We start from the raw sequence: 15,108 nt of genomic DNA, 5'->3' as shown, positions 1-15,108 counted from the left end.
ACTAATTGAAGATACATGTGAAGGGTTTCAGCACATGGAACAGTATTGCTTATCATAGAATCCCTACAGTGCAGAAGGAAGCCATTCGGCCCATTGCATCTGCACTAACCACAATCCCACTCAACCCGTATCCCCACAAATTTACTCTGCTCGTCCCCCTGACACTAAGGGTCAATTTAGCATGGCCAATCCACCTAACCCGCACATCTTTGGACTGTGGGAGGAAACCGGAGCACCCAGAGGAAACACACGCAGAATGTGCAAACTCCACACAGACATTGACCTAAGCCGGAATTGAACCCGGTCCCTGGCACTGTGAGGTAGCAGTGCTAACTACTGTGCCGCTTCTGTGTGCTGGAGTTGGCACCAGAAAACAAGGAGAATATTTCACATGGTGCAGTGTGGAATTTATCAGCCAACTGCTGAAAGGTCACAATCTGATCCTCGTGGAGGAGTGGCTATTATTTATAACTTGTTGGCTTCGTACCAACTCCTTATTTTACACTTCGCAGCAGAAAGCAAGGGCAGACACAATCGAAAGAAAAACTACTGAAACACCCTGAAGAATAAGAGAAATGGGCTGTCTTCCTCATGCACAGTGCAAAGAACTGCATTTCTGAAAGAACAAAACATTGGCTGCTGCTGAACACAAGTTTGGAACAGGATCCGCGAAGAAAAGGGTAAACCAAGTTCACGATTACCAGTGCAACAGGTTCTCTGCGAAGATCCACTTTCATATCACAGGTCCTTCCTACTTTCACCTTGTGGACTTTACTCCAAGTTGCCCTTACATTCGAGAGGGGATGGTCTAAACAGTTAACAATTTACAACAGAAACTGAATAAATTAGATTGGTACAAAAACTGCACTAGATGAAAATTGCCTGGTGGGTCTGGATAGAGTATAATGTCAATTTGGTTTAGCTGACAGCACTCTTGTCCAGTCAAAAAAACTACGGTTACATTCCACCATTTGACAGCATAATCTAGGCCAACACTTGGAGGAGGGAGTGCTGCACTGTTTAAAGCGGTATCCTCTGAATGAGACATTGAACTGAGTGTCTGTTCAGATGGGTGTTCTAGCTCCCTACACGATTATTTGAGAGTTCATTTCATGTCTCGGCCAGTATTTGTCCCTCGGCCAATGCCACCAAATAAATTATGCATCTCCTACGCTTTTGCAGAACTTTGGGGTGTGCAAACTGGCCGCTGCTCGTCTACACAATCGTGACTGCACTTCAAAACATAGCCCATTGAACGCAAAGTGCCTTGAGATGTCCTGAGAATATCTGAGAACAACATGTAAATTCAAGGTTTTTCTTAAAATACTGAAACAAGGACGTGCTCTTGACTTACTTTCCCTTTAGTAAGACACTAAGTCGATCGTCAACAGATGTTTTATCTTCTGCAGCATAAGTCTGATCCTTTTTAAGAGTCATAATACTGCAGAACTGCCCAGTCAGTCTTTGGAACAGATCTGGAGGGACATGAAGGGGTTCAAACATTCTCCTGTAAAGCACCCTGAGCTCCTTATCAAGCTTAATCTGTAATAGAATAATATGGTTAGTTGTGATGTAGTTTACTGATTTCAGTACAGCACATGGGCAAGTCTAGATGTGTGCAGAAGGCTAAAACATTCAGACCTTAAATATATTTGGGCACAGAATGATTTTTGATAGCAGTGGGCAATATATTGCTTTTCTTCTTTAGAATTAAAATTAAAAAGAGGCATTCGTTGTAAAAGTGAAGTACACCCTTCTAAAGAATAAAATGGATAAGCTTTTTAAACTTTGTTATTCAAGGAGTCTCAGGGAATTTAGCTCCCATAAGTATTGCTGGCTATATTGAAGTTATTGGTTTTATCACATCTAGCTGGCATTGATGCAAATTTTCCATGAGGACCACATTTGGCTTCATTGTTACACATCATGAACAACTTTATAAAGGTAATGGGGAGGTCTAAGGGCTTTAAAATCTGAGAAGTTATTCCCATCTCCACATGTATGGTCCAAATGGGACAGCACAGTGGCTAGCCCTGCTGCATCACAGCACCAGGGACCCGGGTTCGATTCCTGGCTTGAGTCAGTCTGTGCGGAGTCTGCATGTTCACCCCGTGTCTGCGTGGGTTTCCTCCGGGTGCTCCGGTTTCCTCCTACAGTCCGAAAGATGTGCTGGTTAGGGCATTGACCACACTAAATTCTCCCTCAGTGTACCCGAACAGGCGCTGGAATGTGGCGACTAGGGGATTTTCACAGTAACTTCATTGCAGTGTTAATGTAAGCCTACTTGTGACACTAATAAATAAAATAAACTAAACCCATGGGTCAAATTATGATGAGTGATTACACAAACCAGAGCTAGATATCCTGAAATTCAGAAAGTTAAATGGTGACTTGATTGAAGTTCTCAAAATATTAAGGGGAACCGATGGGTTAAGAAAAGAGAAATTATTTCTCCAAATACTGTGAATGCTGGAAATCTGAAATAAGAACAAGAAAATGCAGCAAAAACTCAGGTCAGGCAGCCTCTGTGGAGAGAGACAGAGTTAAGGTTTCTGGTCAGGAGCCTTTCATCAGAGATACTAATTCTACTGGTTGGAGTGTCCAGGCCTTTTCCCAGAGCCAGACCTTTCAGCAGTGATGTCAGGAAAACCGTTGACATACAAAAGGTGGTAAAAGTAGAGAAGTGTTGTTGCAATTGAATAGGGTGTTGGTGAGACCATATCTGGAGTAGTGTGTCCTGTTTTGGTCTCCTTATTTGAGGAAGGATGTGGTGGCATTGGAGGCAATTCAAAGGAGGATCACCAGATTGATTCAGCGGATGAAGGGGTTGACGTATGAGGAGAGATTAAACATTTCGGGCTTGTACTCATTGGAGCTAAGAAGGATGAGAGGGGATCTGATCGAGGTATATAAAATTTTAAAAAGTATTGATAAAGTAAAATGCAGAGCAAATGTTTCCTCTTATGGGGAAATCTAGAACAAGAGGTCACAGGTATAGGTTGAGAGGTGGTAGATTTAAATGAGGAGGAACTACTTCTCGCAGAGGGTGGTGAACTTGTGGAACTTGCTGCCCCAATAGCGAGTTCTGAATTGTTGAATGATTTCAAGAGAGAGATAGATATATTTCTAATAATAAAAGGGAAAGAGGGATATGGAGAACCGGTGGATTTGAGACCAGGGAGCGATCAGCCACGATCTGATTGAATGGCAGAGCAGGCTCGAAGGGCTGAATGTACCTACTTCTGCTCCTAATTCCTATGTTCTACAAATGGCTTTTTGTGCTAGGCCACTTGTTAATTTTAAATCTGGGATTGACAGATTACTGTTGATAATATCTTTGATCAACTGAAATCTAAGAAAAATGGGACAAGGTGGGCACGTGGAGTTTGGTCACAGATCAGCTCAAGGGAGTAAATTATCAATGCTTGTTCCTATGAGCATCCCTAAACCAATGAGCCTAAAAAGTGTACGATGCCAGGCTCCAATTAAGAATTTAGTGATATCTAAGACAATGACAGATGTTTTGTTTAACTATACAAGAATAGAGTTGCAGATATGCATGACATGAAGACCATGATGGCTAGTGGAATGATTATGCCAGAACTTTCAAGGTGATGGATAATTTGACACTTGCCAGCAGCTTTCAACAGTTCAGCAAGTACTGATGCAAAGAAACAGAGGTACATTTAGAAGGGCAAGAGGGATAACCTTTTTTATTGGGCAAAAGTGAACAAGATCTTCCATTTAATAAAAATACATTCAGCAACTCCAGTGGTGGATATACAACATTACAAGCAAAGGCAAAACCAACTTGCAATGCCTCAGACTGATCGAGACAGATGCAATAGGCAGTTTTTTTTTAAAAGTAGTCAGCAGAACAGGTATGAATCAGGATGCAGAAATAGAAAAGCTCCCATGTGAACTGGAAAGACATACTTGCATGGCTGCCACAGATGCTGCTGAGTGGTAAACATTATTTTCTAAATTACATTAAGCTGCTCCATTTTTAAAAAATGATACAACATTATTTCTTCCCCCACATCCAAGAAGGAGCAATAAGACATCACTCCCAAACTGCCGATAAAAAGTAGCCATTCTCCTCTGAAAGATAACATCTGGCCATTCGACAAGGTCAAAATGGCACGCCAAGGCTCAAAGGCGGTATGTAGACTTGGTCACAGATCAGTGATGGTCTCATTGAACATTGTAACAAACTTAAGAGGCTAATTGGCCAATTCCTGTTCCTATATTCCTACAACAGCAAGATATCACCACATGGAGAATCATGCTTAGATCTTGTCATTCTGTATTGGGAGTATTGTAGCTTCACCCTGCTGTATTTCCATTCAATGGTTCTATTCAAATAGTTCATGAATCATTGTCACAAGTAGGCTTACATTAACACTGCAATGAAGTTACTGTGAAAATCCCCTAGTCGCCACACTCCGGCGCCTGTTCGGGTACACTGAGGGAGAATTTTAGCATGGCCAATGCACCTAACCAGCACGTCTCTCAGACTGTGGGAGGAAGCCGGAGCACCTGGAGGAAACTATGGGGAGAATGGGCAGACTCCGCACAGACAGTGACCCAAGCCGGGAATCAAACTCAGGTCCCTGGCGCTGTGATGCAGCAGTGCTAACTACTGTGCCACTGGAAGTAGGTACCTATAGTACTGAGTGCCCTGGACATTGAATGAGGTGCTGCCAAAGTATCATAAGACCATAAGACATAGGAGCGGAAGTAAGGCCATTCGGCCCATCGAGTCCACGCCACCATTCAATCATGATTGATTTCAACTCCATTTACCCGCTCTCTCCCCATAGCCCTTAATTCCTCGAATAAGACCATAAGACATAGGAGCGGAAGTAAGGGGACATAGGAGCGGAAGTCATAAATTCAATGGCCCAGATTCTGGAGAAGCAAGACCTCAAAGCAAGTTACCCACAAAGATCCAGAGATCTCTTTTGATGGGATTTTTTCCTCTTTTCCAATGGCAGTTTATACCTGGTGTATGGTCAGAGGATGTTTTAGCATGCAGCAGCACTGATGTCAGCATCAGGAGTCCAGACAAGCTTTTATCCAGGATAATACGGAGAGGAAAAACAACCAATCCAACTAACACACAATAAACCAGCAGGTTAAGACTACTTCAAATCCTTCTCTTTTAATTTAAAAATTTAGGCAGCAAAACAAATGATTGATTGTATTAAGATAGAATCCAACTTTTAAAGATAAATTTATGTTTTTAAAACATAAATCACTGCAGAGAAATTTGACTTTCCACTAATTTGAAATTAGTTTTACAGGGCCAGTAATGGTATGAAGTTAATACACCATACCCAATTACACCTCATTCAACAAGGTGGAGCTTTTTCAAGAGTTTTTACGCTTTTGCACTGTTAGTTTTGCTGCAATTTTTTGTCAAATCACAATTGAAATGGAGAAGGTAGTCATCGGGAACCTCTGCAACAGGCCCTACGGAGGTGGATCGATTCAATGGCAGCAACCTCTGAACCTCTGTATTATCCTGCGCATGTCTGGAGTCCCAATGCTGTCAATTTCAGTGGAGTCATCACAGTGACACTGACCATATTGCCATCGTTGTCATAGCAAACTCCGGGCCAAGGTTTATTAACTGAAACTATTTTCCAATTCGCACAATTGTATTTTGTAACTCCAAGTCAGAATAGCTTTCTAAGAGGGAATTTTGGTATTTTTTTTTCAAAAGAGAGGAATATCAATCAAAATGGTTTATATTTCGGTGAAACAATTTCTCTATAAATGGAATTTTAAAATTTAGTTTAAATTCTTCGACCTGATGGGAAATAATCCAAACATCCACACCAATGAGATAGCTGATCACCTCATGACATATTTCCCAACCAGCAGAGATTTATTTCTCTGACGTGTGTGTGTGTCTGGTTTACCAATCGGTATTTACCACTGGCTTACTCTGGATGCTGATTCCATCCAGCACTCAACATTTTAGTACTGGGCAAAGACTTTACACTTAAAAGATTGAAAGCAAACAGCCAAGGAGCGTAATTTTCACTGCCAGAACACTTGTTTATGCACTCTTTTAATACGGTTTTTAACCTGTTCATATTCTAAAATAGCATACAACAAGATTTCAGCAGAATGCATCAACAGTGCACCGTCAGAGGTAAATAAACATCAGAAAGAGTGGACTCTACTTACAGGCCTCCTTTTGTACAACAGATAGAGAAAATGTAACATGTTGAGAATAAGAAACATAGAGTTCCAGATCAATACGTCTAAAGCGCATCGATAAAGCACTGCCCACACAATGAAGAAGGCACAACCTGTGAAAGAAAAAAATCAAATCTAGTCAAAAATCCTGCCATCGAAACATTCTTATATATTAGGTGTCAAGTACAGAAAAAAAGCCTAATTGGGAAAGAACATCTGAAGATACATAGCTATAAATTACTGTAAATGGCAATTATACCGAGTAAGGCACTCAATTTGTCTACTATTTTAAAAAGTAACCCATTTAAAATAAATGACGAGATTGCCTGCAGTCATTTCCAGGCTGAACTGATTACTAAATGGCTGGCACTGCGTTAGAAAAAAGTAACACAATTGGGCAGTTCTTGCTTTTTTTTTATTTGTTCATGGTATGTGGATGTCACTGGCTGGGCCAGTATTTATTGCCCATTCCTAATCTCCCTTCAACTGAGTGACTTTCTAGGCCACTTCAGACGGCATTTAAGAGTCAACCACATTGTTACATCATAAACCATGGACAATAAACTGTCTTGTTATTATCATAGCTCCAGAGCTTGAATTACCACCTTTAACTCACTACAAAACATTTGCAATTATCTTAATATGCATAATTTTCAGTTATAGAAATGCTAAAAAGAAATCATTAGAGGCGGGTCGTGCATCATTGTGAATGTGCGGGTTAAAGTATTGGTATGCCAAATGGCTCCAGCACTCAGCTGAAATCCTAGGATCAAAAATGAGGGTATATAATGAGGGCACCACTAATTCGGTTAGGATTGTATTCATTGGAGTTTAGAAGAGAGGGGATCTCACAGAAACTTATAAAATTCTAACAGGGTTAGACAGGGTAGAAGCAGGAAGGATGGTCCTGATGGTGGGGGAGTCCAGAACCAGGGGTCATAGTCTCAGAATATGGGGTAATCTGGCTGGGTGACTGTGAGTGTGTGGAACTCAGTACTACAGAAAGTAGTTGAGGCCAAAGCGTTCAAGAAGAAATTAGATATAGCTCTTGGGGCTAAAGGGATCAAAAATATGGGGGAAGGCAGGATCAGGATATTGAATTTAATGATCAGCCATGATCAAAATGAACGGCGAAGCAGGCTCGAAGGGCTGAATGGCCTTTGTCTGCTTCTAGTTTCTATGTTTCTATTCCAGTGAGTAAATGCAGAAGGAATTTAGTTCTGGCACTTTGCAGGATCATACCAGGACTGGCCCAGCCAGATTATGCTCATAAAAGCTTGACTTTCAATTTACCACTTTGAGAAGTAGGAAAATCACATCTAAAAGTTGCTGGGCCCCATTTCCAACTGGAACTGTGTACCTGCAAGAAGTGAGTTTACCTGCATGAAGCAAGATTTAGGATGTCATAGATTCAGAGATGTTTACAACACAGAAGACGACCATTCGGCCTGTGGTGTCCATGTCAGTCAACGAAGATCTGACTACACTAATCCCATTTTCCAGTGCCTGGCCCATAGCCCTGGAGATTATGGCAGCGCAAGTGAATATCTAAATACTTTTTAAATGTTACAAGAGTTTCTGACTTAACCACCATATCAGACAGTGAGTTCCATATTCCCACCACCCACTAGGTGAAAAAGTTTATGCTCAACTCCCCTCTCTTACCTTAAATCTATGTCCCTGGTTATTGACCCCTCCACTTTCGGAAAAAGCGTCTTCCTATCCACCCTATCTATGCCCCTCATCATCTTATATCTTATCATATCCTATCTATCAGATCCCCTCTCAATGTTCACTGCCCCAAGGAAAACAGTCCCAGCCGATCCAATCTTTTTTCATAGCTCAAAGTGTCATCCCAGTGTCGCCTCTTCCCCAGAGTATACCACAAAAAGGCAGTGAGCAGAATATGCCCACACTGTGGATTTTTGACCTGGGTTAAGATTAAACAGTGAAAACATCTCATTAAATTTCTCTAGAAGCCATTTCTCTAAAGTTTAACATTATTAAATTTAGGGATGCGCATGACTGAATGAGGTTGAAAGTTCCGATATATGACAGTTTCAATAGTTCTAAACTTGCTTCAAAAGCTGCTCCTATATTCTATTTGTTGACAGTTATTCACCAAACAATGTGAACCAACTGAATTATCCCTTTGAAAGGACATCTTCCAACGCCAGTAACTGTGCTGAGAAAATGGTCATTCAGATTTGACATGAGAATAAAGAAACACCAAGTATTAAAATGGCAGCAACAATGATGAAGGAAGGAAATGTGTTTATATAATCTAGTGGAAAAAATATACTGGAACAAATTTGCAAAGCAATTTATAGAGAGGTGCAAGAATTATAGAGTAGTTATAATTGGGGAGTTGGACAAGCTGAGTGAGTGGGCAAATGCATGGCAAATGCAGCATAATGTGGATAGATGTGAGGTTATTCACTTTGGTAGCAAAAACAGGAAGGCAGATTATTATCTAAATGGTTACAAATTGAGTGTGATCCACCATTCATTTCGCTCATGGCTAATCATCCAACTCAACAGGCTGATCCTGCCTTCCCCTCCATATCCTTTGATCCCCTTCGCCCCAGGAGCTATATCTAACTCCTTCTTGAAAACATACAATGTATTGGCCTCAACTGCTTTCTGTGATAGTGAATTTGACAGGCTTCTGGGTGGAGAAGTTTTTCTTCATTTCAGTCCTAAAAGGTTTACCCCCTATCCCTTAGATGATGATCTTTGGTTCTGGATACCCCCACTATCGGGAACATCCTTCCTACATCTACCCTGATTGCAACAAGAGCTGGGTGTCCTCATACACCAGTCACTGAAGGTAAGCATGTAGGTGCAGCAGATGGTAAAGAAGGCAAATTGTATGTTGGCATTCATAGCAAGAGGATTCAAGTACAGGAGCAGGGATGTCTTGATGCAATTATAAAGGGTCATGGTGAGGCCACATTTGGAATATTGTGTGCAGTTTTGGTCTGCTTATCTGAGAAAGGATGTTCTTACCCTGGAAGGAGTGCAAAGAAGATTTACCAGACTTATTCCTGGGATGGCAGGGCTGATATGTGAAGAGAGATTGAGTCGATTAGGATTGTATTTGCTGGAGTTCAGAAGAATGAGAGAGGATCCCGTAGAAGCCTATAAAATTCTAACAGGACCAATCAGGGTATATGTAGGAAGGATGTTCCGATAGTGGGGGTATCCAGAACCAAGGGTCACTGTCTAAGGGATATGGGGTAAACCTTTTAGGACTGAGATGAAGAGAAACTTCTTCACCCAGAGAGTGGGAAGCCTGTCAAATTCACTATCACAGAAAGCAGTTGAGGTGAATACATTGTATGTTTTCAAGAAGGAGTTAGATATAGCTCCTGGGGCGAAGGGGATCAAAGGATATGGAGGGGAAGGCAGGATCAGCCTGTTGAGTTGGATGATTAGCCATGATCGAAATTAATGGTGGATCACCCTCAAAGGGCTGAATGGCCTACTCCTGCTCCTATTTTCCATGTTTCTAGGGGACTTAAAGATCTGAATATAGAGTGGGATAGTTGTAGTGTGAAGGGCAGAGAGAGGCAGAAGTTCCCAGAGCATGTTCAAGAAAATTTTTGACAGCAGTATATTTCCATTCTGATTAGAAATAAAGCACTGCTGGACATGGTTCTTGGGAGTGAGGTAGGCTAAGTCAGGGGTCTCCAAACTACGGCCCGCAGGCCACATCCGGCCTGCAGCGGGCTAACATCTGGTCCACAGCGGGCTAACATCTGGCCCGCAGCCAGTGGGGCGGGACGGGATTCCCACTGCCGAAAACACTCCCGCATCCGGAACCCCGTCGCTGACTCAGAAAATTTTGAATCAACGCAACGCAGGTTGCTTTCCCAACAAACTTTTCTTACGCAGAAGATAACTGAAAATGAAGCTTTAACCAGGGCCAGTTACAAACTAGCTCATGTGTTGGCTAAAAGAGGGAAGCCATTCACCGATGGGGATCTCATCAAAGAGTGTAGAATGGAAGCAGTGGAAGAGTTATGCCCAGAAAAAGCTAATCTGTTCAAAATCATCAGTCTTGCGCCAAATACTGTTGCTCGTAGAATTGAGGATATAGGAAGCAATATATTTCATCAAATTGCAGACAAAGCAAGACATTTTCAGTTGTATTCTCTCGCACTTGATGAATCGACTGATGTGTGTGACACATCACAACTCCTAGTATTCATCCGTGGCATCGACAGTGAATTTAATGTGACACAAGAATTAGCATCAGTGCATAGCATGCACAGCACAGTAACTGGAGAAGACATCTTCAAAGAATTGCAAAAAACTGTGTTAGAATATAACCTGGAGTGGAATAAACTGCAATGCGTGACAATTGATGGAGGAAAGAACATGTCTGGGGTGAAGAAAGGTTTGGTTGGACAAATCACAAAAGCTTGTGAGGTTGGTGGATTCTCAAAGCCCATGTTTCTGCATTGCATTATCCATCAACAAGCATTGTGCGGAAAATATGTGGATATGTCTTGCGTTCTGAAACCTGTTGTTTCAACAGTGAATTTCATTCGATCTCACGGGCTTAATCATCACCAGTTCATTTATAAAACTAATTTTTTTTCTTTGGCTCCCGAAAATGTGTAAAATATACGATGTGGCCCTCGTACTGAAAAGTTTGGAGACCCCTGGTCTACATCAACGGTGATGAAGTGGAGATGGTCGAGAGCTTCAAGTTTCTAGATGTTCAGATCATCAATAATCTATCCTGGTCCCTCCATGCCAATGCTATAGTTAAGAAAGCCCACTAACACCTCTACTTTCTCAGGAGGCTAAGGAATTTTGGCATGTCTACTAAGACTCTCACCAATTTTTACAGATGCACCATAGAAAACATCCTTTCTGAATGTATCACAACTTGGTATGGCTCCTGTTCTAACCAAGAGCACAAGAAACTACAAAGGGTCACGAACGTAGCCCAGTCCATCACGCAAACCAGCCTCCCATTCATTGACTCTGTCTAAACTTGACACAGCCTCAGAAAAGCGACCAGCATAATCAAGGACACCACACACACCAGATATACTCTCTTCCACCACCTTCTTCCATTGGGAAAAAGATAGAAAAGTCTGAAAGTACGTACCAACTGATTCATGAGCATCTCCTTCCCTACTGCTATCAGGCTTTTGAATGGTCCTATCGTATATTAAGCTGATCTTTCTCTTCACCCTATCTGTAACTGCAACACTACATATCGGACCCTATCCCTTCCTTCTCCCCTATGTACTCCATGAATGGTATGTTCTGTATAGCGTGCACGAAACAATACTTTTCACTGTATCCCAATACATGCGACAATAATAAATCAAATCAAATCATGAGGGACCTGGCTAGAGTGTGAAAAATTGTTCCCACTGGTGGAAGGAAAATGAATGAGTGGGGTATGAATTTAAGGTTATTGGCAGAAGCAGCAATGGAGACAGCAGGAGAAACCTTTTCAAGCAGCCAATGTTTGCGATCTGGAATGCGCTGTCTGATAATGTGACGGAGGCAGGGTTCACTGGGGCTTTCAAAAGGGATTATCTAAAAAGAAAGAATGTGCAGGGTTATGGGCAGAAGGACACTAAGGTGCAATGCTCATTTGGAGAGACGGCACAGACATGACAGGCTGAGTGGCCCGCTTCTGTGCTGTTCTGTGATTCAGTAACATCTTATAGTTTCACTGAAGTTCCCTGGTATTCCAGCTTCCTTCAGCCATCAGCTTTATCTAGTTTCCCCATATCATTTTCCCTGTGCCATTGGTCTGGCTGTTCTCACTTTACATTCTTCTGAGATCTGGTTTCTCTTCATTTCCCCATTGCCTCCATTCCTCACATATCCTTCTAATCTGTCTCTTAGATACACCCTTAGTGTAATCTTCAAATCATAAGCACGCCAATACTTGAAATGTTAACTTTGCCACTCCACATTGCATGTACTGTCACACTGTACGCAATGTCATGCAATAGTCACCAGTTCTTATATGAATCTGATTAAGCAAAGTTTGGGACAAAACTTTTCCCACAGCTAGGTTATTGATTTTCAGAACTAATGGTTGACTATGCTTATAACTCACTATGTCTTAAGTTCATATATTATGCCCATGTCTCACTATGTCTTAAGTATATATTATCCATTATCATTACAGGGTCGGCACAACCCCATTGGATTTAAAGCACATTAATATGACCAACACATCGTATGTGCAGTTGCTTTCTTCTATCAGGAAAAAGATACAAAGATCTGAGGCCACGTACCAACCAACTCGAGAATAGCTTCTTCCCTGCTGGCATCAGACTTTTGAATGGACCTACCATATATTTATTTGATCTTTCATAGAATAGAATCATAGAATCCCTGCAGTGCAGAAGTAGGCCATTCTGCCCATCAGCTCAGCACCTACAACAACAATCCCACTTAGGCCCTATTCCCATAACCCCACACATTTACCCTGCAAATCCCCTGACACTAAGGTCAATTTAGCATGGCCAATCAACCTAACCCACACATTTTTGGACTGTGGGAGGAAACCGGAGCACCCAAAGGAAACCCACGCAGACACGAGGAGAATGTGCCAATTCCACACAGACAGTGACCCGAAGCCGGAATTGTACCCAGGTCCTTGGCGCTATGAGGTGACAGTGCTAACCATTGTGCCACCGTGCCACCCACCATCTGTCTTTCTCCACACCCCAGCTACGACTGTAACACTACATTCTCCACCCTTTCCTTTCCTACTCCCCTTTGTACTCTATGAACGATATGCTTTGTCCGTAAACCTCGCAAGAAGCAGTACTTTTCACTGTATTCCAATACACGTGACAATGATAAATCAATTCAAAATTATACTGCACCTTCTCACGAGTGGGGTTTGACCCAGGCTCCCAGAATGTTTCCCTCTCTCCCATTTTCTGCAACTCACTACTTACCCAGGCTCATCATACCGCGGAGAAGTATCATGTGGACCTTCATGGTGGTCGGAAGAAAAAGGCCAATGGCAAAGCAGAGGTTGGCGACGTGAAAGACCAAATGGTGGATTTCTTTCCAGTTGTCACAGCTTTCGGTCTGATTGGAAATCGGGCCCATCCCATTGCTGAAGCCATAATCCAAAACAGCAGAGGTGGCGTTCTCCAGGAGAAAGCTGAACGTCCAGGGACTGTCTGTCACCGCATTCATTGTGCCGAGCCTAAACACACTGAACAGAAAGACAGCAACAGCAGGGGCTGTCAGCATGGGCTGGAGGCCAAGTGCTCACCTCCCATGACAGGGGGACCTGGGGCAGTCACGGAGACTTCGGGGGGGGGGGGGGGCAGGGGAGCTGGGGGCAGGCAGGGAGGAGCTGGGGGGCAGGCAGGGGGGAGCTGGGGGGCAGGCAGGGGGGAGCTGGGGGGCAGGCAGGGGGGAGCTGGGGGGCAGGCAGGGGGGAGCTGGGGGGCAGGCAGGGGGGACAGGGAGGAGGGAGCTGGGGGGCAGGGAGGGGAGCAGGCAGGGGCGCAGGCAGGGGGAGCTGGGGGGCAGGGAGGGGGGAGCTGGGGGGCAGGGAGGGGGGAGCTGGGGGGCAGGGAGGGGGGAGCTGGGGGGCAGGGAGGGGGGAGCTGGGGGGCAGGGAGGGGGGAGCTGGGGGGCAGGGAGGGGGGAGCTGGGGGGCAGGGAGGGGGGAGCTGGGGGGCAGGGAGGGGGGAGCTGGGGGGGCAGGGAGGGGGGAGCTGGGGGGGCAGGGAGGGGGGAGCTGGGGGGCAGGGAGGGGGGAGCTGGGGGGCAGGGAGGGGGGAGCTGGGGGGCAGGGAGGGGGGAGCTGGGGGGCAGGGAGGGGGGAGCTGGGGGGCAGGGAGGGGGGAGCTGGGGGGCAGGGAGGGGGGAGCTGGGGGGCAGGGAGGGGGGAGCTGGGGGGCAGGGAGGGGGGAGCTGGGGGGCAGGGAGGGGGGAGCTGGGGGGCAGGGAGGGGGGAGCTGGGGGGCAGGGAGGGGGGAGCTGGGGGGCAGGGAGGGGGGAGCTGGGGGGCAGGGAGGGGGAGCTGGGGGGGCAGGGAGGGGGGAACTGGGGGGGCAGGGAGGGGGAGCTGGGGGGGCAGGGAGGGGGGAGCTGGGGGGCAGGGAGGGGGAGCTGGGGGGCAGGGAGGGGGGAGCTGGGGGGCAGGGAGGGGGGAGCTGGGGGGCAGGGAGGGGGGAGCTGGGGGGCAGGGAGGAGGGAGCTGGGGGGCAGGGAGGAGGGAGCTGGGGGGCAGGGAGGGGGGAGCTGGGGGGCAGGGAGGGGGGAGCTGGGGGGCAGGGAGGGGGGAGCTGGGGGGCAGGGAGGGGGGAGCTGGGGGGCAGGGAGGGGGGAGCTGGGGGCAGGCAGGGGAGCAGGCAGGGGAGCAGGCAGGGGGAGCTGGGGGGCAGGGAGGGTGGTCCGGGGGGGGGGGGGGGGGGGCAGGTGGGTCTGGAGGGGGCAGGTGGGCGGGGGGGTCCGGAGGGGGATGGTGGGGGGGGGGGGGGGGGGGGGAAGGTGGGCGGATTGGTCCGGGGAGGGTGGGCAGGCGGGCGAGGTGGTCCAGGGAGGGGGGCAGGCGGGCCCGGGGCTGTGGGTGGGTGGGCGGCCGGGGGGGGGGGGGGGGGGTGGGGCGTGCGGCCGGGGGGGGGGGGGCGGACGGAGGGTCCCAGGGAGAGCGGGCAGACGGGGGGGGCCCGGCGGGGCGGGCAGATGGGGGGGGCCTGGGGGCGGGCGGGGGGCCCCGGGGGGGGGGGTGCGGGCGGACGGGGGGGCAGGTGGACAGAGGGGCCCGGGGGGGCGGGCGGACGGGGGGGCCCGGGGGGGGGGGGGGGGGGGGGAGGGTGGATAGGGGGGCCCGGGAGGGCGGGCGGACGGGGGGGCGCGGGCGGACGGGGGATCCGGGGAGTG

General features: G+C 46.5%; 1 protein-coding gene across 1 annotated transcript in view; it reads right to left on the bottom strand.

Moving 5' to 3' along the window:
• The window catches only part of popdc1 (popeye domain cAMP effector 1), a 57,602-nt gene that overhangs the window by 22,255 nt on the left and 20,239 nt on the right, over positions 1–15,108 (bottom strand). The window contains exons 4-6 of the mRNA XM_078213500.1: positions 13,161–13,426; positions 6,199–6,323; positions 1,355–1,542 (exon numbers count right to left, since the gene is read on the bottom strand). Of these exons, the coding sequence (XP_078069626.1) occupies positions 1,355–1,542; positions 6,199–6,323; positions 13,161–13,426 (579 nt within the window). The remainder of the gene's footprint in view (positions 1–1,354; positions 1,543–6,198; positions 6,324–13,160; positions 13,427–15,108) is intronic.

Source organism: Mustelus asterias, chromosome 5, assembly GCF_964213995.1.
Source record: "Mustelus asterias chromosome 5, sMusAst1.hap1.1, whole genome shotgun sequence".
NCBI lineage: Eukaryota > Metazoa > Chordata > Chondrichthyes > Carcharhiniformes > Triakidae > Mustelus > Mustelus asterias.
This window is presented reverse-complemented; position numbering and strand designations above follow the sequence as displayed.